This window comes from Bos indicus, chromosome 15, assembly GCF_029378745.1.
Source record: "Bos indicus isolate NIAB-ARS_2022 breed Sahiwal x Tharparkar chromosome 15, NIAB-ARS_B.indTharparkar_mat_pri_1.0, whole genome shotgun sequence".
Lineage (NCBI taxonomy): Eukaryota > Metazoa > Chordata > Mammalia > Artiodactyla > Bovidae > Bos > Bos indicus.
In genome coordinates this window covers 34,791,890-34,819,145 of record NC_091774.1, presented here as the reverse complement: position 1 = coordinate 34,819,145, position 27,256 = coordinate 34,791,890, and the positions used below count along the sequence as shown (strand labels likewise).

The 27,256-nt window shown below is 40.6% G+C and overlaps 1 protein-coding gene across 1 annotated transcript; it reads right to left on the bottom strand.

Moving 5' to 3' along the window:
• Positions 1-1,273: 1,273 nt before the first annotated feature.
• On the bottom strand, positions 1,274-26,252 carry SAAL1 (serum amyloid A like 1). The gene is made up of 12 exons (XM_019975524.2): positions 26,088-26,252; positions 24,638-24,751; positions 21,159-21,242; positions 17,700-17,779; positions 15,373-15,432; positions 15,124-15,239; positions 14,597-14,777; positions 11,892-11,974; positions 11,615-11,803; positions 6,435-6,631; positions 4,640-4,732; positions 1,274-2,860 (listed from the first exon to the last, which is right to left on the bottom strand). The coding sequence occupies exons 1-12, from the start codon at positions 26,217-26,219 to the stop codon at positions 2,768-2,770; spliced, it is 1,422 nt and encodes a 473-aa protein (XP_019831083.2). The 5' UTR covers positions 26,220-26,252; the 3' UTR covers positions 1,274-2,767.
• Between the last annotated feature and the right edge of the window lie 1,004 nt (positions 26,253-27,256).

Sequence of the window (27,256 nt, the reverse complement as noted above, 5' to 3'; positions counted from 1 at the left end):
CACTTCCGCAATCTCACTTCTGGGTATCTAACCAAAGGAACTGAAAGCAGGGTCTCGAAGAGAGAGCTTCACTCTCGTGTTCACTGCAGCACTCTTCACAAAGCCAAGACCCAGAAGCGACCTAAATGCCCACTGACAGGGGAAGAGAACATGGCATATACACACAGTGGAATACTATTCAGCCTTTAAAAAGACTAGTGTATTTAGACTGCTTATATTAACTTAACTAATGTTCAATTGGCTGAAGCAAAATGACTTGGCCAAGCTCAAAATCAAAGGGCAGGGAAATACACTCCAGTCACCAAGAAGCCATGGCAAGAGAGGTGAAGAACTGAGAACAATGATCTGTTCTCCTCCAGGCTGAGTGACCTCTTCTGTTCTTCTGTGCAGGCCAAGTTCTTCCCGTTACTCTACAGAAGACTCTAGAATGTGAGCTCCACTTGGCCAGATTCATGTCTCTTTGTCCACTACAAAATTTCCAGTATGCATATCCTGTCTGTTTAGTTGGCTGCTGTCTTCCTAATACTTAGAACAACACCTGATACATAGTAGACAATAAATATGACTGGCTGCCCCAAATAGGGTCTTCAGCCTTGCAAGTTACATGATTTTCAGAGTCCAGCCTCCTGAACCTGCTTCTGCAGAAAGCACCATTTTAAAATATCACTGTAATTGATACAAGCGTTAATTTTTAGTAAATTCTTCAAACTGTGTACCATTAAAAAAAAAAGAAGTTTTAACATTGCTCACTTAAAAAAAAACTATTTGTTATAATTTACAGATTTAGGAAGTTTTCAAACATATCGAAGTACTATGAAAATATGCACCACTTCATAATGTTACAATAGCAAGAAGCATCAATAAGGCAGGTTCAAGGCAGAAATGGAAGTAGAAAATAACCTGGACATCCCGAGCCTCCCCCTGATGTATCCTTTTTCTCCCTCTGTAACCTGGCCACTCTGAATGGCACTCTTTTGTTCAGACACCCAAGGTTCCTGTGCTCCCCCTTTTAAAATGTGCCCTCAGGAAAAGAGAATGTGAATTTACACACTGACGTTAAACATGACAGTAACTTGGAGTATTACTCTAATAGGCTTATTTGCATCTTTAACCTTAAACTTTAAGAGATAACAGAAGTAGAATTTTTAGCACTGGCTAGCAGGTAGGAGTGATTACATAGGTGCCTTTGAAATCTCACGTTAAAGTCATATTCCACTTGGCGGACAGGTCACCACCAAAGACATACAAATATACATAAAGCAAACCTACCAACTAGAGTTTAATCGATAAGATTTTAATTTCATAGTTCAATTCTTTTTGGCAGGGTACTTTCAACACTAAAATTACCCCCAAACTGGAAATTATATATCTCTTACAAACAGCACAGGAAAACCCTGTGTTTTATCAGCAAAAATCATTCAAGGAAAGAATACAAAAGGCAAGACTAATGCTTTAAAGATTAAAAATTTTAAAGATTCTACAATAGACTGAGAAGAAGGTATACCAGAAGAGAGGCTTAAACAGCTGGCTTTTTCATTCATAACTGCTATTTCTGAAAATCTACTAAAAGTCCACTTTCAGTAACTGAAACAATACAAACTGGGTACTTCCTATAAGTGTACCTGGTTGATTCCCAGAATACGTCTCATTAGGAAGCACTATACTGAATGATACAGTGTGAGAGGAAAATCACGTACAACAGTCTGTAAACAACCAGAAGTTATGAAACTTCCTCAGTCTTAACTTTAAAAATCTGAGGTCACTCAAGAAAATCATTTTCTGAAATTAAACCAGAGAATTCTGCTAATGTGCTTTCATCAGAATGTTAGCATTTTCATCTTCATACGTAAAACACTGGAAAAAAACTGAACTGTAACAAAGCTAAACTAGTAGTTGCTTTTGATTGTTACTAACAACCTAGCATGGAATCAATACAATTAAAATGGACAGAAAGGTTTGCATATTGTGGCAAACACCATGAACTGGGTATACTCAAAAGCCATTCCTATCTCCCTTCTCTCTTGCCTTTCTCTCCTGGAGAGGCCAGAAAGAAAAAAAGTACTTGATTTCAAATACCTGCAATTAGGGACAGACATAAGACATGGTTCTGGCCAGGGAGGGCTATCTTTTCCAAATAAAAAGTAAAGTTTTGTTAAGAGAAAGCCCCTTGGCCTCTTTCTCTTTTTTCTTCCATGAATGTGGAAGAAAGGACAAGAGATATTATAGTCCCTTTAACCAAAAGACAACAATAATGAACACAAAGGTCTACCCGGCAGATCACGTAGAGATAAAGGGAGTCAGGGTCCCTGAGCCACCTTATCAGGGCTGGACTGCACACCTCTGGACTTCTTATTGCATAAAATACATACAAGTTAACAGATTAAGCTACTGTAGTAGGGTTTTCTACTAGTGCAGCTGAATGCACTTGCAGTAGATATGAATACAAAATTCTGAGTAAAAATCAAATTGAGTTATGAAGAAAATCCTCAGTGACCCCTCAAATATTCTAAAAAGGACCTCTATGATAATTTTGTTTTCTTTACCTGAAGACAAATACTATACAACCAACACACACACACCAAAAAAAAGGAGGGGAGGGAGATGATGTTTGATGGTAGTGAAAATATTTCAGTGCCAAACAAAAATGAGATAAGGCTGGAGGAGAAGGGCATGAGTATGATACCAAACAATTATGGTGTAATATTTCCTATTTGTCAATTTCAACAGTCAGCGAGTCCATTTCTTGGGCAGAGGATTCTAATAGTTTTTAAGTCTGAATCTTCAAACTTGGGAAGCCTTCCTCCAGGTTACCAGCAAGAGTCGTATCAACTTCACGGAGGATTTTGAGAAAGTCTTCCACCTGTGAGTTAAACAAAAGAAATCAAATAAAAATAAGTACAGGAAAAGATACCTTAAAAACATACTGACTATTGTCTATAAAAACGCTCTACCTATGTTTTCTAAACAGTCCAGTGGAAAAGAACTGTTAACAGATCAGATGACAAGAACAGTACTTCCTGGATAGTCCTCTGAAACACCAAGGCAATGCCTAGCCCTTATCATTTTGTTTCCTTTTACTCATCTTTGGTTGTGCTGGGACTTCGTTGCTGTGTGGGGCTTTCTCCAGCTGCGGCGAGCAGGGGTCTCTCACTGCAGTGGCTTCTCTTGTTGTGGAGCATGTTGGCTCTTTGCGCGCAGGCTCGGCAGCTGCGGCATGTGGCTCTAGGGCGTTCAGGCTCAGCAGTTATGGCTCACGGGCTCTAGAGGACAGGCTCCGTAGCTGCAGCACATGGCTCAGTTGCTCTGAGGCATATGGAATCTTCCCAGACTAGGGTTCGAACCCATGTCCCCTGCATTGTCAGGTGGATTCTTATCCAACTGGTCCACAAGGGAAGTCCCCTCGTTTATTTTTAAACTAATATTTCTCCTCCTACTGATTGCCCTTGAGGGTCCATTACCAGAATTATATTATCATCCTCCTTTCTGACCCACTCACTCACTCCCACATTCCACATTCCATTTTTCTAAAAAAAAATTATTTTGAAATTGCCTCTAATGGTAGCAAATCCAATGTAATTTGAATATGCAGATGACACCACCCTTATGGCAGAAAGTGAAGAGGAACTAAAAAGCCTCTTGATGAAAGTCAAAGTGGAGAGTGAAAAACTTGGCTTAAAGCTCAACATTCAGAAAACGAAGATCATGGCATCCGGTCCCATCACTTCATGGGAAATAGATGGGGAAACAGTGGAAACAGTGTCAGACTTTATTTTTCTGGGCTCCAAAATCACTGCAGATGGTGACTGCAGCCATGAAATTAGAAGACGCTTACTCCTTGGAAGGAAAGTTATGACCAACCTAGATAGCATACTGAAAAGCAGAGACATTACTTTGCCAACAAAGGTCCGTCTAGTCAAGGCTATGGTTTTTCCTGTGGTCATGTATGGATGTGAGAGTTGGACTGTGAAGAAGGCTGAGGGCCGAAGAATTGATGCTTTTGAACTGTGGTGTTGGAGAAGACTCTTGAGAGTCCCTTGGACTGCAAGGAGATCCAACCAGTCCATTCTGAAGGAGATCAGCCCTGGGATTTCTTTGGAAGGAATGATGCTGAAGCTGAAACTCCAGTACTTTGGCCACCTCATGTGAAGGGTTGACTCATTGGAAAAGACTCTGATGCTGGGAGGGATTGGGGGCAAGAGGAGAAGGGGACGACAGAGGATAAGATGGCTGGATGGCATCACCGACTCGATGGACTTGAGTCTGAGTGAACTCTGGGAGTTGGTGATGGACAGGGAGGCCTGGCATGCTGTGATTCATGGGGTCGCAAAGAGTCAGACACGACTGAGCGACTGATCTGATCTGATAAAAACCTATTGACTATACCTAAGAATCTTATTTTTAATTAGTATATATGCTACAACAGAAAAGGATACTATAAATTCAGTGTTGATTCCTTTGTTACTCAGGCTAGTGCCATGAATTATCCAGCAGTCATCTATCTGACAAAGGCACTGAGTCATGTGTAGTATATGCACTACCTTTTTTCACAAAGGCCTCAGAGATCAAGTGCTTATTACTTAAAACATTTTACAGAGTAATCCCCTGAAACTCGGCCACCTATACATTTACTTATACTCACCACAGGGCTATAGAAAGGAAGAAGATTTTCAAATGCACAGGAACACTTCTGTTTGCTTAACTGGCCCTCCTTTAGTCCCTGAGTTATAGTCTCCTAAAACAAATAAACAAAAAGATCTGTTATCAAAAAACCGAAAATTTCTAAAGCCACATCTGGCGAATAAACACAAGTCAGTTTATCCAGTTCCCCACTGATCCTATAGGCATTTCAAATGTTCCAAACTGAACCCGCCATCATCCCTCCTGGTCTAACCCAAACATGTGCTCCACTGAAGGCACCACCACCCACCAGGCCTGCTGCACAAACCAAAAATGTAGGGGAGCGCCAAGACGTCCTCCTCTGCGGCCAGTCCCTCCAGCTAAGGGTTTAGTTCTACTCTACTAAATCTCTCCCATCTCACCCCTGCTCTCCATCCACTCTTCCACTGTCTAAGCTCTCACTCTTTCTCCTTGAAGATTACCAGCCACAAGAGCCTGTTGGTTGGTCTCCTGTCTTGCAGCTTCAACTCATTCTAATCCTCTACTACTTCTGGAGTAACCTTTCTAAACAGGTCATATCACTTGATGCTTAAAAAAAAAAACTCTAGTAGTTCCCCAGTTTCCTCAAGATTAAGTCCAAATTCCATTAAGTATGGCATATCAGAATTTTCAAGACATATCCCTGGTTTATTCTCAGCCCACTTTCTTCCTATATTCTTATCACATAAAAATTAAGTAACACCTACATCCCTCCCTCCAAAAAAACAAAAACAACAACAAACAATGGGAAAAATACTTGTAACAAATATGCAAAAGATATAGAATTACCCAAGGAGTTCATACAAAAATCAAGATGGATAAGTTTATAAAGCAGGAAACACAAATAATATACAAATATATGGAAAGATATTCAATCTCACTAATAATAAAAAATTATTAAGGCTATGGTTTTTCCAGTGGTCATGTATGGATGTGAGAGTTGGACTGTGAAGAAAGCTGAGCGCCGAAGAATTGATGCTTTTGAACTGTGGTGTTGGAGAAGACTCTTGAGAGTCCCTTGGACTGCAAGGAGATCCAACCAGTCCATTCTGAAGGAGATCAGCCCTGGGATTTCTTTGGAAGGAATGATGCTGAAGCTGAAACTCCAGTACTTTGGCCACCTCATGCGAAGGGTTGACTCATTGGAAAAGACTCTGATGCTGGGAGGGATTGGGGCCAGGAGGAAGAGGGGATGACAGAGGATGAGATGGCTGGATGACATTACTGACTCGACGGACGTGAGTTTGAGTGAACTCCGGGAGATGGTGATGGACAGGGAGGCCTGGCGTGCTGCTATTCATGGGGTGGCAAAAGAGTCAGACACGACTGAGCGACTGAACTGAACTGAGAAAGAATATGCTCAAAGAAAGAATATGCTAACAATCCTGCACATATTCAGGAAGAATACTTCTTAAGACAAGTTCACAGTAAATTTTGAAAACCGATTTTTTGGCAAATTGAGTATTAAACAAACTGGTTCTCAGTGAAAAGTTTTTCAGTGTATTGATGTGGAGTCAGGAAAAGTGCTTATAATGTTAAGTGAAAAGAACGGCCTCCAAAAATTGTATAACTGGTGAGAAGTATATGAAAAGCACATAAATAAATATACCAATTTACATCAGCTGTTAGTTTGAGTATAAACTTCAAAGTTTTTTCTTTCTCTATTTCCCCAAATTAATGTAAAATTAAAAAATAAAAACACTAACAATAAAATTTGAGAGCAGAAAGCAATCCATACTTTCTTTTCCTGAAGAAAGCATTTTATACTTTTCTCCTACCTTTGTTAACACTTGGAAAATATTAGAAAGAAATTCACATGAAATATCCTTCAAGATTTTCAAGTGGAAATCCTCTTGGGTTAAATCAGACTTTTTAGTTTCTTCTGTGTTAGACTCCACTGAGTTCTCTGGTTTCTTCTGACAATGTTCCATATTTTGTAAGACACGAATCAGGCTGTCTATTAGAGGAAGATCCACTGTACAAACAAATCAAGGGGCAAGGAATCAGCCAGTTAAATTTGGTTACCATTCATTCATTCCTGCACACGTACTGAACACCTACGAATACCAGACACCACGGTATTTTAGGTACTGTAGATATGGCGGGAAACAAGATTGTCAAGGCCTCAGACACCAAGAGGTTTACGTTTTTATACTCTCAAATAAGCAAATGAATAAAACAGAATGAAAAAGAAACCCAAAATGATGAAAAAGAACAGATATCAAAAAATATAATTCAGGAACTGCCTCCCCCCCACATTTAAGTTTGTAGTTTGAAAATACCAGGGAAATGGATAAAAAATAGTCAACATGGAGATATATGCTTTAAGTTATTAGACTTTTAAGGATTTTTTTAAAAATGGGGGGCATTATAATTGTATTTTGAGACAGTTATAAAGGAAATGGATAAAAAATAGTCAACGTGGAGATATGTGCTTTAAGTTATTAGATTTTAAGGATTTTTTTTGTAATGAGGGGCATTATAACTGTATTTTGAGAGTTATAAAGTTATTAACCTTACTAAATCTCAGATATACTCACAAAACAAGGTTAATAAATCATATACTGAAGTATTTCAATATAAATGTACATAATGAAAAATGACAATATGCAGATCAAACATAACTATCAACACATTTAAATGGTTTAACTCATTTACTGAGAAGAAATCAACACATCTAAAGCAAAGTATTCAGAAAGGTTGAAAAAAATAATATAGACAAAGGTATTAGAGGCAAATGCAAACAAACAAAAGGAAAACAGGGGATATGAACTTTATATCTGATTTAAAAGGATCTAAGCAAAAAAATAAGTATTATGGGAAACAAAGATGGGCAATTTATAATGAATGTCTATATACTGAACAATATGCCATCAACATTCATTAAACTACAAATGATGAAAAGAAAAGGACAAACATATTGGCAGTAAAAGATATTAATTTTCCCTCTTTTCATAGCAAATCAAGTGAAAAGAAGTAACTAAGGTTTATGGAAGACCTAATAAGCATAACAGCTGACAACTCCAACATTTACAGTCCAGCTCAGGCCTTTCTTCTCCACTCCAGACTCAAGACTGTCAGCTCAACTGCTCCAGCTGGACATGGAGTCGACATCTCAACCTTACCAGGTTTAAAAACCAGTCTTTTCTACCTTGCTGCTGCTGCTGCTAAGTCAGTCACTTCAGTGGTGCCTGATGCTGTGAGACCCCATAGACGGCAGCCCACCAGGCTCCCCCGACCCTGGGATTCTCCAGGCAAGAACACTGGAGTGGGCTGCCATTTCCTTCTCCAATGCATGAAAGTGAAAAGTGAAAGTGAAGTCGCTCAGTCATGTCCGACCCTCAGCGACCCTATGGACTGCAGCCTTCCAGGCTCCTCCGTCCATGGGATTTTCCAGGCAAGAGTACTGGAGTGGGGTGCCATGTCTACCTTAGTAAATGGCAATTTTTTTACACAAAAATGCCAGACAGAGCTTGACTTTTCTCATGCTTCTCATTCTACGAGTTGGCAAATCTTGTTGGCACTATTTAAAAATGATCAGAATCTGACTATTTTTCCCCACCACCTCCCCATTACCACCTCAATCAAGTTATACCATCTCTTGCCTCAAGTTCACATCAGCCTCCTAACTAGTCTCCCTTTTGCCCCCACAGAAAGCCTGTTAAAGTCTGCTCACGTCTGTCCATTCTCTGCTTAAAACTCCCACAGTTCCCTAACTCATTCAGAGCAAAAGGCAAAATCAGGCCCTCCCCACCCAACCCCCATTATCTCTCTGGCCCCAGGTGCTATTTCTCTTCCTCACGTGGTCATCACCCCAAGCATATACAGCTTCACTGCTCTTCTTCAAATATACCAAGCATACTTCTAATTTGGGGCTTTTACACTTGCTGTTGTCTGGAATGCTTTCTGCCCAAGTATTCACATGACTCACTTCATTACCTCTCTCACATTTGTACTTAATGTCATCTCCTCAGTCACATAACTTATCCATAAATGCAAAAAAGACACTTGAAAAAGAACAAAGCTACTGGAGGTGATGGAATTCCAGTTGAGCTCTTTCAAATCCTGAAAGATGATGCTGTCAAAGTGCTGCACTCAATATGCCAGCAAATCTGGAAAACTCACCAGTGGCCACAGGACTGGAAAAGGTCAGTTTTCATTCCAATCCCAAAGAAAGGCAATGCCAAAGAATGCTCGAACTACCACACAATTGCACTCATCTCACACACTAATAAAGTAATGCTCAAAATTCTCCAAGCTAGGCTTCAGCAACATGTGAACCATGAAATTCCAGATGTTCAAGCTGGTTTTAGAAAAGGCAGAGGAACCAGAAATCAAATTGCCAACATCCGCTGGATCATGGAAAAAGGAAGAGAGTTCCACAAAAACATCTATTTCTGCTTTATTGACTATGCCAAAGCCTTTGACTGTGTGGATCACAATCAACTGTGGAAAATTCTGAAAGAGATGGGAATATCAGACCGCCTGACCTGCCTCTTGAGAAATCTGTATGCAGGTCAGGAAGCAACAGTTAGAACTGGACATGGAACAATAGACTGGTTCCAGATAGGAAAAGGAGTATGTCAAGGCTGTATATTGTCACCCTGCTTATTGAACTTATATGCAGAGTACATCATGAGAAATGCTGGACTGGAAGAAGCACAAGCTGGAATCAAGATTGCCGGGAGAAATATCAATAACCTCAGATATGCAGATGACACCACCCTTATGGCAGAAAGTGAAGAGGAACTAAAAAGCCTCTTGATGAAAGTCAAAGTGGAGAGTGAAAAAGTTGGCTTAAAGCTCAACATTCAGAAAACGAAGATCATGGCATCTGGTCCCATCACTTCATGGGAAATAGATGGGGAAACAGTGTCAGACTTTATTTTTCTGGGCTCCAAAATCACTGCAGATGGTGAATGCAGCCATGAAATTAAAAGACACTTACTCCTTGGAAGGAAGGTTATGACCAACCTAGATAGCATATTCAAAAGCAGAGACATTACTTTGGCAACAAAGGTCCGTCTAGTTAAGGCTATGGTTTTTCCTGTGGTCATGTATGGATGTGAGAGATGGACAGTGAAGAAAGCTGAGCGCCAAAGAATTGATGCTTTTGAACTGTGGTGTTGGAGAAGACTCTTGAGAGTCCCTTGGACTGCAAGGAGATCCAACCAGTCCATCCTAAAGGAGATCAGTCCTGGGTGTTCATTGGAAGGACTGATGTTGAAGCTGAAACTCCAATACTTTGGCAACCTCATGTGAAGAGTTGACTCATTGGAAAAGACCCTAATGATGGGAAGGATTGGGGGCAGGAGGAGAAGGGGACGACAGAGGATGAGATGGCTGGATGGCATCACCGACTCGATGGACATGGGTTTGGGTAGACTCCGGGAGTTGGTGATGGACAGGGAGGGCTGGTGGCTGCAATTCATGGGGTCACAAAGAGTCGGACACAACTGAGTGACTGAACTGAACTGAACCGAACTGAATAAAATAGAAATGGATTAGTATCTCCTCAAATGGTACAACATAAATAGCTTAAGCCTAAAACAGCATCATGATTAATGAAGCTCTAGAATCATGGCGGATTAAAGTGAGGAAAAAGGTAAAGATCACCATTATTACATAACCCCAGAGGTACAAGGCAATCCATTAAATAATAAAGAGGCAGAAAAGTGAAAAAACATATCTAGGTTAAACTAAAAGGAGTGTCAGATAAAGTCCAAAATTACCACTGGAACAACCACTGAAAACAGTAAGAGAATTCAGCAAGAGAAGGAAATGGCAACGCACTCCAGTATTCTTGCCTGAGAAATCCCAAGAACAGAGAAGCCTGGCGGGCTACAGTCCATGAGTTCGCAAACAGCTGACATGACTTAGTGACTAAGCAACAGACGCAAAATTAATACACAGAAACCCAACACACACATACACACAGAAGTCGCTCAGTCGTGTCCGACTCTTTGCGACCCCATGGATTGTAGCCCACCAGGCTCCTCGGTCCGTGGGATTTTCCAGGCATGAATACTGGAGTGGGTTGCTGTTTCCTTCTCCAAGAAACCCAGCAGTCCTCATATTTTCCAACAGTAATCAGTGGAAGATACCACAGACAATAGCAACACACAAAATATTCACGAATAAACCTAATAAGAAATATGAAGATCTGTATGAAAAACATCATAAAACATTACTGAGAGACATAAGACTTAAACAAATGGAAAAGCACATGTTCTCAGATAGTCTATAAATTTAACATCTCAATCAAAAAAGTCAAGAAGACGTTTGGTTTTGTTTTGTTTGGAACTTGTCAATCTAATGCAGTGTTTAAAAAAAAGAATAATAGTCAAAAACATACTGAAATATTAGAATGAAGGAGGACTAGCCCTACTAGGTATCAAAACATAAAGTCTTAATAATTAAAACAGTATTGCTATGGATACATGAATAGAGCAACAGAAATGAGTCAAGGACATATGGCAATATAAAACGCAGGAACAGTGAACTTTCAAATCCCTGTGGGTAAACTGGTCTATTCACTCAGCAATGCTGAGGCAGCTGGGCAGCCATCTGGAAAAAACGTGAAACCACATCTCACATGTAACAGCAGAATAATTCTAGATGGGTCATGGATTTAATTGTATTAGTCATAAAAAATTATTCTGTGAAAGACCATGTGTTTGCAGAGGAAAATATTCATTTTTACTTCTCAATGAAAAAAGCTGCCTAAAAAACAAGAAAAAAAAAGTATGGATGTGAGTGTATAGTAGTTATCTCTGAATGGTCAGATTACAAGCACTAGATTTCCTTTTATAAATTTAAATTTTTTTTGTACTGAGCATGTGGTATTTTTTTATTCAAGGGAATAAAAGCACCAAAAAAATGGAAGAAAGGAATAAAAGGAACAACAAACACATCTGATGAACCAGAATTTAACTTAGTGAGCTAAAATTATACTTGCCTTTTCCTATCTTTAGGTACTCTTGTTCAGTCTGTGAAGCATAGATGGCAGACAACACTGAGAAAACAGAGGCCAGCACTGTTTTCTGTTCCTGCAGTATTATGGGCGGATCATCAGACTGGCAGAATTCGTGGCACACCAGGTCAAAAAGTAAATTCCAAGTGTCTTTCCCAGTATCTGGACACTGTACTTGATAAAGATGATGAAGAAAGTAACAATTAAAAAACAGAAAACAATTAAACGAATACCTATTGTGCTCCCCCATTCAACATCTTACCAATTGCTTGAATTCCATCGTCTACTGTGGTGAGCAGCTGTAAGATATGCATGTAAACATCAAGCCCTTCTGGATTTTCAGAGCTAAATACAAAAAGCAAAAGCATTAAATCAACTCTCAGTCTGTGGAATTGTGACCACTCATTTATTCAGTAAATATTTATCATGGTACTAGGCACTGCCCTACATGCTAAGGATAAAAAAGGGAACAGGACAAAGTCCTTACATTCTAATGGAGGAAACAGTCAAAAAACAAATATTATGTACTACAATCAACACACACTGGGCAAGAAGTAAAAATTCGATTTGACCTTGGCCCATGAAAGTAACAATGCAGAAACCTACCAGGTGACAGATACTTCACCATGCTGGTTTACTTGAATCATCAGACAAAAAGTGACTGAGACTTCTACAGAATGAACTGTAAGGCCCACTGCACCCAGCACTGACAATAACGATGTTCTTAAAACTTCATAGGATCATCTTACCAGCCGAGCTGAGAACACTAAAACCTGGTAAGTATAATTTTTGTGATAGACAGTCTGGATTCCTAAACTCACAGGCTTAGTTCTTCAACCACACAATTAAGTGAAAAGATAGTGACAACTAAAAGATGGTTCATAAGTACCTACAGCTTGCAGGCACTATGTTAGAGGCTGGGAAAACAGATACATACACGACACCCTTACCTTCATGAAATTTACTGTCTAAAAGCAAAGACGATAATTACAGGGATAATAAATAACAGTAAAGTGATATGAATGTAACACTAGAAGATATCCAAGTAGCAGACTTAATTTAGTTTGGAGAGTCAGGGAATGTATCCTAAGAGAAACAGTTTGCCCTGAAAGGGGCAAAGAAATGTTGGAGGCAGAGACAACATGGTGTGCAATGGCTTGGAGTCACAATGGCTTGGTTCAGTTGAAGGAAATTTCCTATAGCTGAAACAGAGGACAGGAATAAGGATGGAGAAGCACTGTATAGAGCCTTTTAAGCCAGAAAAATCTGGACCTCATTCAAAGGAAGGCAACTGAAGAGTCTGAAGCATCAAAGTGAGATGATTAGTGTATGTTCTAAAAAGACAGCTCTATAGTCTCGGCCTGGAAAAGCGAGCCTTGAGGCTGGGAACTCAGGTTAAGAGAATGGTGCAGCTGTCCAGCTGTGCAACTGTCCATTGTAGCCTGGCAGGGGCACAAAGTTCCAGAAAAGTCAGGCAAAGACACTTCCCTGGTGGTCCAGTAGTTAAGAATTTGCCTTGCAATGTGGAAGATGCAGGTTCAATCCCCAGGCGGTTCAATGCCCACATGCCAAGGGGCAACTAAGCCTGGTGCACCGCAACGAGTGAGTCTGTGTGGCGCAAACAAAGATCCTGCATGCCACAACTAAGGCCTGCTGAAGCCAAATAAATAAGTGTTTTTAAAAAGTTAGGAACAAGGCTTGGAGGTTGACTGGCCATGGGAAAGGGGTGGGAGAGGGAAGTGTCAGTAATGGCTTCCACATTTCTCCCACATTATCCAAATGGAATAATGATTACCTCATTTATTGAGATTGAGAATACTGAAGAAGCAGGTCTGGGGGGAAATGATGAGTTTTATGCTCACCTGGATAAAGGACATAAAATTTAAAGGTTTTATTGTCGATTACTTGGAATTCCCTGGCAGTCCAGTTGTTAAAACTCTGCACTGTCACTGCTGAAGGCCCAGGTTCAATTCCTGGTCAGGGAACTAAGATCCTACAAGCCACAGGGAGTAGCCAAAAAAAAAGTAGGGCATAAAGCATTAACAGTGAGTTGACCAGCAGGCAGATCAATTTATAAATTAATTTTCTAATGACTAGCAAAAAACAGTTTCAGTGATCTACAAGATCTAGTAATCACTCTTAGGAAGATACCAGAGCCCAAAAGGCAGTCACTTATCCGAGACTGGCACATATATGGAAGGAGCAAGAAAACAAATGATACCTGACACTAAATGAAGAAGGTGTCACATGGCCAGTAAAAAATAAAGCACAAAGAAAATCTTTTCCATTTGATATAAAATTATACAAAACTGCAGAAGATTTTACCCTACTTCTAAGTAATATTATGGAGAAGGCAATGGCAACCCACTCCAGTACTCTTGCCTGGAAAATCCCATGGACAGAGGAGCCTGGAAGGCTGCAGTCCATGGGGTCGCTAAGAGTCAGACAGGACTGAGTGACTTCACTTTCACTTTTCACTTTCATGCATTGGAGAAGGAAATGGCAACCCACTCCAGTGTTCTTGCCTGGAAAATCCCATGGACAGAGGAGCCTGGAAGGCTGCAGTCCATGGGGTCGCTAAGAGTCAGACAGGACTGAGTGACTTCACTTTCACTTTTCACTTTCATGCATTGGAGAAGGAAATGGCAACCCACTCCAGTGTTCTTGCCTGGAGAATCCCAGGGACAGGGGAGCCTGGTGGGCTGCTGTCTATGGGGTCGCACAGAGTCGGACACGACTGAAGCGACTTAGCAGCAAGTAATATTAGTATCAGAACAGTTATTTTGCAACCATTATGATTCTTGCAAAGAGCAAATACACTGTCACCAATATTAGTAGTGAATCAAACCTGTCAAAGATCAGCTATGTGCTACTCATCCCGCCGAAAGGAAACTAAGAAGACATATGTAAGGATGCTTCTAGCAACGGGGTTTTCCCAGAACATTTTGCACAGAAGAGCTCACCTACCGCACTTGTTTGGCAGCTTCAAGAACACACGGCACAATTCGAAACACTGGCTGTTGTTCAGAATCTTCCTGGGGTTGGTCCAGAGCCTGAACAGCCCCACTTTTAATCCATTCCAACATTAGCTTCTCATCCAAATCAAACAGCTTGTCCACAACCTCCCCAACCTTTACCAGCAAGTCAACTGCAGAGAATAAAAGCAACATTGAAATAAGAAACAAAATTTTTAAACCAGTAAGTCTAATCAAAATTCCTAAAACTATGTCAAGAAAGCTAAATCCTATCAAAGCATTACTTATTCCAAGCGCAATCTGTTTACTACCTTCGTTTAAATTTGCTTGTGTTCCTTCATTTTCAAGTGGGAGATTTATCAGTATCTTGAGAGCTTAAGAAGAAAGTTTATATCTTGAACTGAAATAGTTTCTCACCTAACACTTAGTTTTTAAGTGACCTCTAGAAATAGTTATGTGGTTTCCTAAAAATTAAATATAATTTTAAAGATTTTTTTTCTAGATTACATGGTGACTTACCATTTGTTGAACTTGACATGATAAAGCAAATACTATCATAAATAGCTGGATTTTCTCGAATTCTTTCAACCCAGACACTGGCCACTTCTGTCTGGGAAAGGCAAGTAAGCAACAACCTACGTGAAAAATGTAAGCTTAATAGCTATCTTTCAAAACAGTAAAGAAAATTCAAGAGGGAAAGGGCAACTCTATTCTCCTGGGTCCCCTTATGGGTAAGTATAGAGAATCTATAAAAACAAGAAAGCATACCTGCTTGTTTCCAGCAGAGTAGGAGGGTCTGAATCATACAAACAGTGCAGCAATACCTGGCTACAAAAACAAAAAATGGTAACCCAAAATGCCTCACTTCTCTCATTTCAAATATCACAACAGAATGTTTAACTTTTTAAACGTTTTAAATGTGAAAATATGGCTTACAAACATAAAAACCAGGAAGACACAAATCTACACTTGGGCAACAATTATAAAGCAAGACATAGAACAGAGCTGCATCTCTGTAGCCACTCTGTGTCTCTTACGAATCACAGTTCTCCTTCCCACCTAGAAATGACTACTATCCTGACTTTTCCAGCAATCATTTTCCTGGTTTACCCTATAGTTCATTTATATATTTTGGTTTTGAACTTTATATGAAAGAAATGATATTGTATGTACTCTTTTGCATCTGAGCTCTTCTGCCCAACACCATCTCTTTACAATCTACCCATCTTGTTCCTGTAGCTGCAGATTCACTGCTGTGGAGCATTTCATTGAATGAATATAAAACAATTTGTTTTTCCAGCCTACTACTGATGAACATTTGGGTTGATTCCAATTTGGGGCTATTTCAAGCAATAGTCATAATACTTCTTGTATGAGTATCCTGATTTGTGTGTGCAATTTCTCTTACCATATACCTATAAGCGGTATCACTGGGTCACAGTGCATCTTCTAATTTGACTAAGTAATGCCCAAGTGTCCCAAAGTGGCTGAGGAAATGTACATCTCATCAGCAATGTACACTGTTCCATATTAAGATAAATATTTAATAAATTTATAAAACTTGTCAATATTACTCATTCAGATTTTTACTAGGTATCAGTTCAGTTCAGTTCAGTCGGTCAGTCATGTCCGACTCTTTGTGACCCCATGAATCACAGCACACCAGGCCTCCCTGTCCATCACCAACTCCTGGAGTTCACCCAAACTCATGTCCATCGAGTCGGTGCTGCCATCCAGCCATCTCATCCTCTGTCATCCCCTTCTCCTTCTGCCCCCAATCCCTCCCAGCATCAGAGTCTTTTCCAATGAGTCAACCCTTCACATGAGGTGGCCAAAGTATTAGGAGTTTCAGCCTCAGCATCATTCCTTCCAAAGAACACCCAGGGCTGATCTCCTTCAGAATGGACTGGTTGGATCTCCTTGCAGTCCAAGGGACTCTCAAGAGTCTTCTCCAACACCACAGTTCAAAAGCATCAATTCTTCGGCGCTCAGCTTTCTTCACAGTCCAACTCTCACATCCATACATGACCACTGGAAAAACCATAGCCTTGACTAGACGGACCTTTGTTGGCAAAGTAATGTCTCTGCTTTTCAGTATGCTATCTAGGTTGGTCATAACTTTCCTTCCAAGGAGTAAGTGTCTTTTAATTTCATGGCTGCAGTCACCTTAGAATCCTTCAATTTGGAATAATTCCTCAGTCTGTCCTTGACTTTCAGGACCTTGTAGTTCAAAAGCATCAATTCTTCAGCGCTCAGCTTTCTTCACAGTTCAACTCTCACATCCATACATGACCACTGGAAAAACCATAGCCTTGACTAGACGGACCTTTGTTGGCAAAATAATAGGTATCACTAGACACCAAACATAATCCTGAATCGTTTATTCCATGAATGATTACAAGTTATGGAAGAACAAATACCTTAAACTAGGATCTTAAAGTCCTTCCACACCTAGAAGAGGTAATAACCTCTATTTTGGAGGCCCCAGGTACTTGAATCCTGTGATAAGCCCTACAGCTCTTCCTGAAAATAACCTAGAACAGTTTTCTTAACCTACTGTAGGCACATATTTCTTTAAGATTCTGTTTAACAGAATTAGAAGAGACCTATCCTCTAAGCAGAAGTATGAGAGCCTTTGAATCACAGGGGCAACCCTGTATCCTCTAGTCTGTTGGCAAGCCATTTCACCCACCATCTAAGTCAAAATTCTCGGGGTGACTATGGTCAACAAGTCTTGTTGTTTTAGACTCCAGCTCTGCACCTCTGGATTCCCTGAGCCTGAACTGTTTTGGACTCTGGTCAGGTGCTCCATCGCCAAGCTCTGCCCCACTGGTTCTTATCCCATGTGGGTGACTACTCGGGCCGCTTTGCAACCAATGCTGAAAACAGACTTAAATTCTGAATCGTGTCCACAAGTAGTATGGAAGCCCTCAGATACCATCATCAACACAGAGTGAAGTCCTGGAGCATGCTCACCAGGACAAAGGAAGTACTACATTCCACGTTTCCCTCTCTCTTATGTATAAGGATTTCCTTAGGGATATGAAATATGAATCTATCTTTTAAAAACATACTTATTATGTAGTAAAACTTACCCAAGATTTTTATCACTGCTGATGGACACACATATCTCCTGGAAACAGGCCATATTACCTAATATTCCCACACAGATTTCCTGCCAAATCAAATTTCACATGTCACAATGGCTCTAAGGTGAAAGACATATATACAAAAATAACAACTTGAAAAAAAAAAAACTTTCACTGAGCCAAGTTTGGGGAGAGAAAAAGGGAAGCAGCACAGGGGAGCATACTGCCTGTACCTAATTTGACAACTGTCCAGTAGTATTTGAGAGAAGATGAAAAACACATGAAAAAGAAAGATCAAAGGCAGGCAGGAGTTCGTGGAAGAAGAAATCTTACGGATGAACTGAGTCATAATTGATTGATAGGATTTGAATGTACAAACAAGACAGACATTCAAATGAGAGGGAAAGCGTCAGCCAAGGCAGGAAGGAACAATGCAAGAGAGTGAACAAAGGCTAACAGAAAGCTGCCTGTATTAGCACACAGCTACTGGGTCAGACAAAAAGTCCGTTCAGGTTTTTCCACAACATCGTACACAAACAAACTTTTTGGCCAACCCAGTATTAGTAGCACATGGTGGGAGGAGAGTGTGAGATAAATCCAGCAGATAGAAAGGATCAGGATTAAGGGCCCTAAATGTCATGTTGAAGAGTTTAGACTTAATCTGAGTTATCTGAAGTCATGAAGGTCCTCAAGAAAGTGGTCAACATACTGTAATATTTTAGGAAAATTATTTTGGCAGCAAAATGTGTAACACATGATAGTGAAAAATTTTTTAAAGAAGCTAACTTGACTAGTAACAGCTAATACTTATTTAGCACTTACTATTCCCAGGCACTACCCTAAGCACTTTCCATGTACCATTTCATATAATAATTCATGAGGTATGTACCATCATTATTCCCATTTTTCAGATGAGGAATTCAAAACACAGAGAAGTTAAACAACTTGCCCAAGATCTCCTACTAGAAAACAACAAAATTCCAGAGGCTAAGCATTTAACCACTATCTCACACTGCATCTCTGAAATCAAGGTGAAGGAAGATGAGGGTGGCAATGGCAGGTATAGAAATGGATCAAGTGGAGAAAGACTCAAGTGAAACCCGAATAATATGATGGGAGGAAAGAGAAGCAGCTGAACATAACTCGTAGGTTTCAAGTTGTTTTATTTCTCTAGTAGGACAGATTGGTTCCATTGACAAAAACAATTAGAAAAGAAAGCACAGGAAAGAACACAATGAATTCAGTTAGGATAGTGCTTCCAAACTTGCTAGAAAATAAAAATCACTCAGGGAATGTACTGAAAATACCAATTTCCATGTCCCATCTCAGATCTATTGAATCAGAATCCCCAGAGTAGGGTGTGGGAAGTTGTTTATCAAGCACATCATGTGATTTTGAAAACTGGATAAGTGCAACAAGCACTGAGTTTGAACATACACAATTCTGGATTGGAAAATGCAGCATGCAAGCAGACAGTTCTTGATAAAAGGTCAGAGACAGAACACCAGAAATCAGAAGGGAGGCATCCCACAAACACAGATTTGCCACTTAAAGAAAGGTGTCGAGTAGATGAACTCACCAAGTAAGTGAATAAAAAGAGGACAAAGGATCTGATGTACACCTTAAAAGAAGCATGTAGGAAGAAATTAAAAAGGCAAAACAAGTAACAGAGAAGTGACTGGAGAGGTCAGAGACCAGGAGAGTGGGGTGGCACCAAAGTTAAATGAGTAAAGAGCTTCAATAAAATGTGGGTGGTCAAATGTAGGGAAAGCGGTAAACAAAACAGGGGCAGAAGAGCAGCACACACCTTGCCCTTAAAAACTAGAGGGAATAACTGAACTTCCAACCAAACACCCAGTTTTCCAGCCTCAGCTACTCACTGGAATAACCAGGGGGGACTTTAAAAGCTGTCTGGAGCCTCACATTTGGTGAGACTGTTTGATCTGGGAATGGCCTGACCTGCAATTTGTAAGAAGCTTCCTAGGACAAAGCTTCTCAAAATTTGGGCCCTCGTCCTGGTCACAACCTGCCTAACATTACTTGGAAACTTGTCAGAACTCTTTAATCCTACCCAAAACTACTGGATCAGACCCCGGGGGTGGACCCAATAATCACTGATTCTGGGACACGCTGCAGTTGGGAAGCAAACATTTTAGGTGATTCTAACATGTGTCAAAGGCTGAGAATCACTGCCATGAACATGCTATGGTTCAGAGACATATATAATTAATAACAGGACTAACTCCTAAAAGAAGCAATTCTTATTTTCTTAAAATAAAATAAGCTTATTTTCTTTAAGTACTAAGTACCTAAATTTGAAAAAGCTAGGAGAAAGTTATGCAACTGTCAAATCTTTATATTAATATAACAACCTAAGGAAAAAGTGGTTCATTGCTTCAAGAGGTCCTAACTCAGGTGGTGCATTATATGAAATAAAATTTTAAGCCAACATTCAATTTGTAAAAATATACTACAGAATTCTCCACTTCCTTCATAATTTCAAAGAAAGAGAGACGATACAGTACAGCAGTTACTTGGAAGTCAGGCAGGTTAGGCTCAAATCCCAGCTCCATTCTTTCTTAGTTGTATAACCCCAGACCAACTTCTTAACCTGAGACTTGGTTCTTTTATTTACAAAGAAGAGATAAATGCTTACCTCACAGATAGTAAAATGAAAATACTCAGTAAATAGCAGTCATTCATAATTATAATTACTTAATATTTACGAATCAGCCACAACATACACAGCACAGGGCAACCTAAATGGCACTAAAGCACAGAAGACAGTGAGAAGTACAGAACTGTTTTGGTGCGTTTACTATCATCACTGGTCACTGAGAGATTACTTATTGGGGAAGTCTTGGAAGAAAAGTACCACCTTGGAAAACAGATGTGAATATTGAGAGGAGATGGAAGGCACACAGAGGGAGGCCCGGAGAAGGTGATGATCACAGTAAGCTCCTGAGGTGAGGAGCAGACAGGCCATGCTAAATCAGAAGATAACCTGGAGGGCAGATTTTATGCAAGAAATAAAATCAGATTCAAATTATGGAAAGTACTGAGCTATGGCTGTGTTTAGAATTAAGGTTTTTTTAAGCAACGGAGGATTTTATGACTTAAAAAAAAAGGCAATAAACTGAGAAGCGGGTAGTCCAGGCATTGGTCCCTGTTCTGCCACATATAAGCAGCATAATGATAGCTATGACTATCTATAGTGTCTACAGCTGTTAAATCTATGTATTGATCTCCCTGGTCCAGCCCAAATCTAAAATTCTATGACTGTAATAATTGTAAATAGCACATTACTTGGTACCTGATAATGTTCAATAAACATATGCAGAGTGATAAACATCTGCAGACTGATCTGTAGCCACTTCAGAACAGTAAAGTGAGAAAAATGAAAGACTAGCCAGCACTCTTAGGCCACTGCTCCAAAGAGGCAGCTTTAGAAAGGTACATACTTACTCTTAATCGAGGACATTTGGATTTGGCCAGTACTCCCATAAATATGTCAGGAGCATTAAATTCTTGGAGAAACAAAGCCACATCCTGAAAATAAAAGTGATTATTAACTTGGATGCTGAATATTCCTCCTTAAATCCAATAGCTTAGGCAACCTTTAAAAAAGTGAATTTCATATGCACTTCTTTTCAGGCACAAGGTAAAAAATGCATAAGGCTAGGAATTGTGTCCACAGACAAAAGTAACATTAGAGCACTGTGGTATACGGTCTCAAGGCAATGGAACAATTCCACAGGCAAATCTGAAGTGACTGTGATATTCCAGAGGACCGTCCTCCTTTCTCTGCCTTGGATGCAGTTATCTTAGTGATCTTTCTACCCACCAGGAATTCTCATTAATTCATTCAAACACATTGCTGATTCCAGGTATCATGCTAGAACATGGGAGAAGGGGGAAAAAAGTAAGTCATGATTTTTTTCTTCTAAGAACTTAACACCTTACAGAGAAAAGAGATAAAAGCTCCTATTGGGTCATGCCCAAAATGAGAACTTTTGTTTTCAAAATCCTCAACAGAAAAAATTCTTATCACAGCGTAATTGCAACAGCTTCACATGTTCAGCCGAGTCTCCCAGGGCCTAAAGGGACACATCACACATGTGAATGAACTGGGGGTGGACATGTGGCCCAACCTCACTAGAAATGTGAACCCCAAAACTAAATCAATTAGCTGTGGAGATTTTCATTGTAAAATACTGAAATAAAATTAAGCTTCTGGCTGCCTATTGCCTTGGATATTCACCAAACCTATGGCGTGTATTCGCAATAGTTTAACTTAGAACACATGCTAAGTGGCTCAAATGAAAAATGCCCTTCAAAGCACCCTCAAAGAGAAAGGCAGTAATCCTTCAAAGCAGCTGAAACTGTGGTAACCTGCATGACTGCTGGCTAGGAGAGAAATACTATACTTATTCAGAGATCATGGTCAGACAGAACAATATTTTCAAGGATATACTACAAGCTGAAAGTCATAGCACCAGATGCTCTCCACCCTAAGTGATCAAGCTGTCTGTCAAGTGGGCATCTCTCTGCAGCATGCAGGGATTTACTTATTTAATGACAGTTAATGACTCCTAGAGTAGCACAAGGTAGCCCAATATCAATGCCAATAATAGTAATAGCAATGAATATTTATTGAACAAGCAGTAAATTCCACTGAAGTGGTTTGCACACTATCTCATGTAATTCTGAAAACAACCTTAAGAAGTAGTTACAATCATTACACTAATAAGCAAACTCAGGTTTTAAAAGGTTAAGTAACCTGCCCAAGGTTATACAAAAAGTAGGAGAAGAGAGTCAGAATTTGAAATCTGATCAAGCCCATGCTCTTAGCCAGCATGCCATCCTAACTCTAACTCTTAGGTATTCATCCACTCATTCGGTCCTCATAAAATATTTACTGAAAAACTCAAATAATAGGCACTGTTTTGAACTCTGGAGACATACTAGGGATAAGGTCTCAGTCCCATCTAGTTTTCCTTCTAGAGGGATAAACAAATAATAAACATACAAACAACTAATCTATTAATACATAAATTCTAAGTACTATAAAGAAGATAACAAGATGGTATGTGCTAGAAACCAAGGTAAGGGGGCCTACTCTAGATATATCAGAGACAGTATCTCTGAAGAAGTGATGTTAAGCTTTTAAGACAAGGAACTTAAATCCATCAGAAGAAACAGGCTCAAAACAATCACTGAATAACAAGAATGAACAGGTTCCACGAGAGCAGAGGAGAGGAATCCTGCCTGGAGTGTCTGGGGAGACATCATAGGAGAGGTGACATCTGAGCTGGGCCATGAAAGATGGGGAAGATTTTGTGGGGTGGAGGACATTCCGTGCCGGGAGCTGCATGAGCAGAGCATGAGCGCATGAGAATGCAGGAAGCGCCTGGAAGCCTCTGGCCCTGCTCAAACACCGAGTCGCAGGGGATAAGGCTGGGATGAGCTTTACTGGAAGGACTCTATGCCAGAGAATCAGTAAGCAGCTCTGTTCTCCAGAGGCGCTTCAAGAACCACCACAAGAGGACAAAGGGAAGACCAAGAGCATGACCCTCCCTCCACCCATGATCTCAAACAGTAGCTCTATTTCACCTTTTTATATCTGAGGTTTTCACACTAATATTTCACTTGAAAATGAGTTTTATTTCTTTAAAAAAATGTTTTCAAACCAAAGCTTCTTAACAATTGGAGGACAAACAGAGAAGACTTGAACAATACTCTCAACCAACCTGATCAAACTGACATTTACAGGACACTCCACCCAGCAACAGGAGTATACACATTCTTTTTAAGAGAACATGGAACATTTACCAAGACAGATCAAATACTGGGCCATAAAATGAGTCTCAATACATTTAACAGAAGTCAGAGTGTTCACTAACCACAGTAATAGAAAGATATCTGAAAAATCCCCAAATATTTGAAACCTAAACAATGTACTGCTAACTCATTAACCAAAAAAAATTAAGGAAAATTAGAAAGTATTAATTGAACTAAATGCAGTGAAACACAACATATCAGAAGCTGTCCAACAGTTCTGAAGCAATATTTAGAGGAATAGTTATAGTGTTAAATGCCTATATTAAAAAGAATGATCTCAAATCAACAACCTCAGCTTCGTCCTTAAGAAATTATACAAAGAACAGCATATTAAACCAGAGTAAGCAGAAGAAAGGAAATAATAAAAGATCAAAGTGGAAATCAATGAAGCAGAAAACAGTAAAGCAACAAAGAAAAATCTGTGAGGATTAAGGAACCATCACCACAGATACTAAAAGAATAATAACATACAACTACACCAATAAATTCAATAACTTGGATGAAGTGGATTAACTTCCTGAAGAACACAAACTACCAAAGCAACCAGAACAGCCCTGTATCTATGAAAGAAACTGAATTTTCAGTCTTCCCACAACATACTAACAACCACTAAATGGTGAGTTTTATGGTAATGATTTGTATCTCAATAAAACTCATTTTTTTTAAAAAAAAGTAACATATATATATACACCAAACAAAAAACAAAATTTTCCCACAAAGAAAACTCCAATATCAGATGGCTTCACTGGTGAATTTCACCAAATATTTAAGGAAGCATCAACAGTAATTGTACACAAACTCTTCCTGAAATGCGAAGAGGAAAAACTTCCCATCTCATTCTGTGAGGACAGCATTACCTTGGTACCAAATCAGACAATGAAAAGAAACGAATCTCTCTCATAAATATACATGAAATTTCTAAACTACATTTTGGTAACTTGAAAATCAATCAATGTAGTTCATATTCACAAACCAAAAATAAAAACCACATGACCAACTCAACAGATTTAGTGAAAGCATGACAAAATCCAGAGACTTAAGGACTGAACCACTCACCATCTCCTTACTCAACAGTCTTTTCAGTTTCATTTCCAATCCCATACCTCATCCATGGACATATCCCATACTCTGCAAATTTCATTCTCCATTTCTTCATCAAGCTCCATCTGCTGCTCCTCGTCATCCGAGCTGGATTTGGCATTTTCAGGGCTAACCATCTTCAGAAACAGAAAGGAAGGAGATGAATAAAGGCTGTCCATAGCACTCCTCCAGTAATATTATCCCATAATCGTTTAGAAGTCACAAAGATTAGTATCCTCAAAGTATCTTCTTCTGCAAGAAGCTTATTTAAAAAAACTAGTACCTGGAGCACCTTGGGGAAATACTGCTGCTAGGCACTGGGGTAGAAATATAAAGGTAAGTAAGACTTAACCACTTACTTCCAAATAGTTTAGGATCCAGTGGGGAAAAGACATAAACTGATAATCACAACAGAAAAGGTAAGTGATTCAACTGAATTGTGGACAGAGTCATGAAAACAAAACGATGGATCAGTGACCTATGTCTGGAAGAAGTTTTCCCAAACTTCTCTTAGGAAGGGATACTGAAGCTAAATCTGCGGGGAAACCGGAGTTTGTCATCCTGAAGAAGAGGAGACAGAGAAAAGTACAAGAGTTCAGAGTTAAGAAAAGGCCTAGCATGTGTGGGGAATGATGAGCAGTTTAGCGTGCCATGGGCAGATAAATCTGGAAAAGCTGCAAAGAGCCCTGGCTTTCAGTCTAAGAAATACGAGTTTTCCACTGTAGGCAACGCTAACTATGAGGAACTCCCATGGACTTTTTTTTTTTTTTTTTAGATTATTCGGGCAGCTGTGCAGAAGATGGACTAGGGAGGACAGTGATTGAAAGTAGAGGGAAAAGTTAGGGAAACGTGAGAAGAACGTTCTCATTTATTGAGGTTCCTATAAGGCAAACTACGGTAAGCATTCTCTGGCTATCATAATCTTATTCAATCTACACAGTAACTCTATAAACAATAATACAAATACTACCCCACTTTATAGAAACTAGGAAAGAAGTCGGTTACGTGACTTGCCCAAAGTCACGGAGGGCAAACCGCGCTTTTGACATCAGAACTGCACGAAGCCCAAATAACCATTTATTCTACTACAGCTAAAGTCCTCGAAACATAAATTACGACCTGGGCTTCAGAAACGACAGCGGCAATGGGAGCAAAAACCCACTGCATCACATGCATTGCATATAAGCAATGCATTTTCATGGTCACATATATTTGGAAATTTTGTAAAAATAAAACATTCTAACCAAAAGCATTCCAGCATCCCTGCCATTACACTTCCCCTTTGTATTGAGGGGCACAAAGAGTGGCGCCCGGCAGTTTTGGGGTCCGCGGGTAGACAGCCTGGAGGCCAGGGGTGAGGCCGGAGGGGTCGTCGAAGGGACGGCGGCTCCCGGGGCAGGAGGGGGCTGCCCGAGGCGGGGCGGCCGCCTGGGGAGAGTAGGGAGAGCCCACGCGAGGCGCGCGTTTCCGCACCTGGATGAGCCCGCTGAGGACGCCGAAGAGCCAGTGCTTGCTGTAGACCGTGCTACCTATGCAGTCCCCCCCGGCCGCGGCCTCCTCGTCCTCGTCCCGACTCGGCGGCGGTGGCGACGGGTTGCGGTCCATGATTCGGCCGCCTCTGGCGCGCGGGAGCTCCTCCGGAAGCCGCGGGAGGAGGCGAGAGACTACCACGCGCCAGAAGGCCCAGCGCAGCTCCCGCCACAGCGCCCCCTGCTGCCCGGAGCCCTGCCGGCCTGACTACCCGCCCAATGCATATGCCCACTGGGATGGGGAGCCCAAATGTCTTGGTCTTACCCCAGCGCTCTACCCAGGACCCCAGCGCTGTTATATTCATAATTGTTATTTGTCACCCTCCCTGGACCACATATTCCATCTCTCCAGGAGCTCTTAGCCTGATTGGAATGGCCAGGGTGTGGGGGCAGGGAACAGGACGATGTATCCGCTACAGACGTGAAACTATCGGACCTCTGACCCTTGGGCATAGTTGCCATTCTTAAAAACATCGCTATTCTCCCAGGTGTGTTCGGAATCCTGGGAAAGACGAAAGTCACCAGTAAGAATGTCAGTATTACAACTCAGTTCAGTTCAGTCGGTCAGTCGTGTCCGACCGTTTGCGACCCCATGGACAGCAGCACACCAGGCTTCCTTGTCCATCACCAACTCCCGGAGTTTACCCAAAGTCATGTCCATTGAATCGGTGATGCCATTGAGTCGGTGATGTATTTTCAGCTCCTGCTGCTATTTAGTCTGTTGGTACTAAACCTCAGACCCCATGCTCCCCCACACCCCACAGCAAATATTTTAGAACACCCCTTTAAGGAAATTAAATTTACAGATGATATAACCTACCTCAACATGTAATTTCAATAATACCAATATGATTCCCTGGAGAAGGAAATGGCAACCCACTCCAGTATTCTTGCCTGGAGAGTCCCATAGACAGAGGAACCTGGCAGTCTGTGGGGTCACAAGAGTGGACACAACTTAGCGACTGAACTACTACTACTAAAATTCGCATTGGAGAAGGAAATGGCAACCCACTCCAGTATTCTCGCCTGGAGAATTCCATGGACGGAGAAGCCTGGCGGGCTGCAGTCCATAGGGTCACAGAGAGTCAGACACGGCTAAGTGACTAACACACA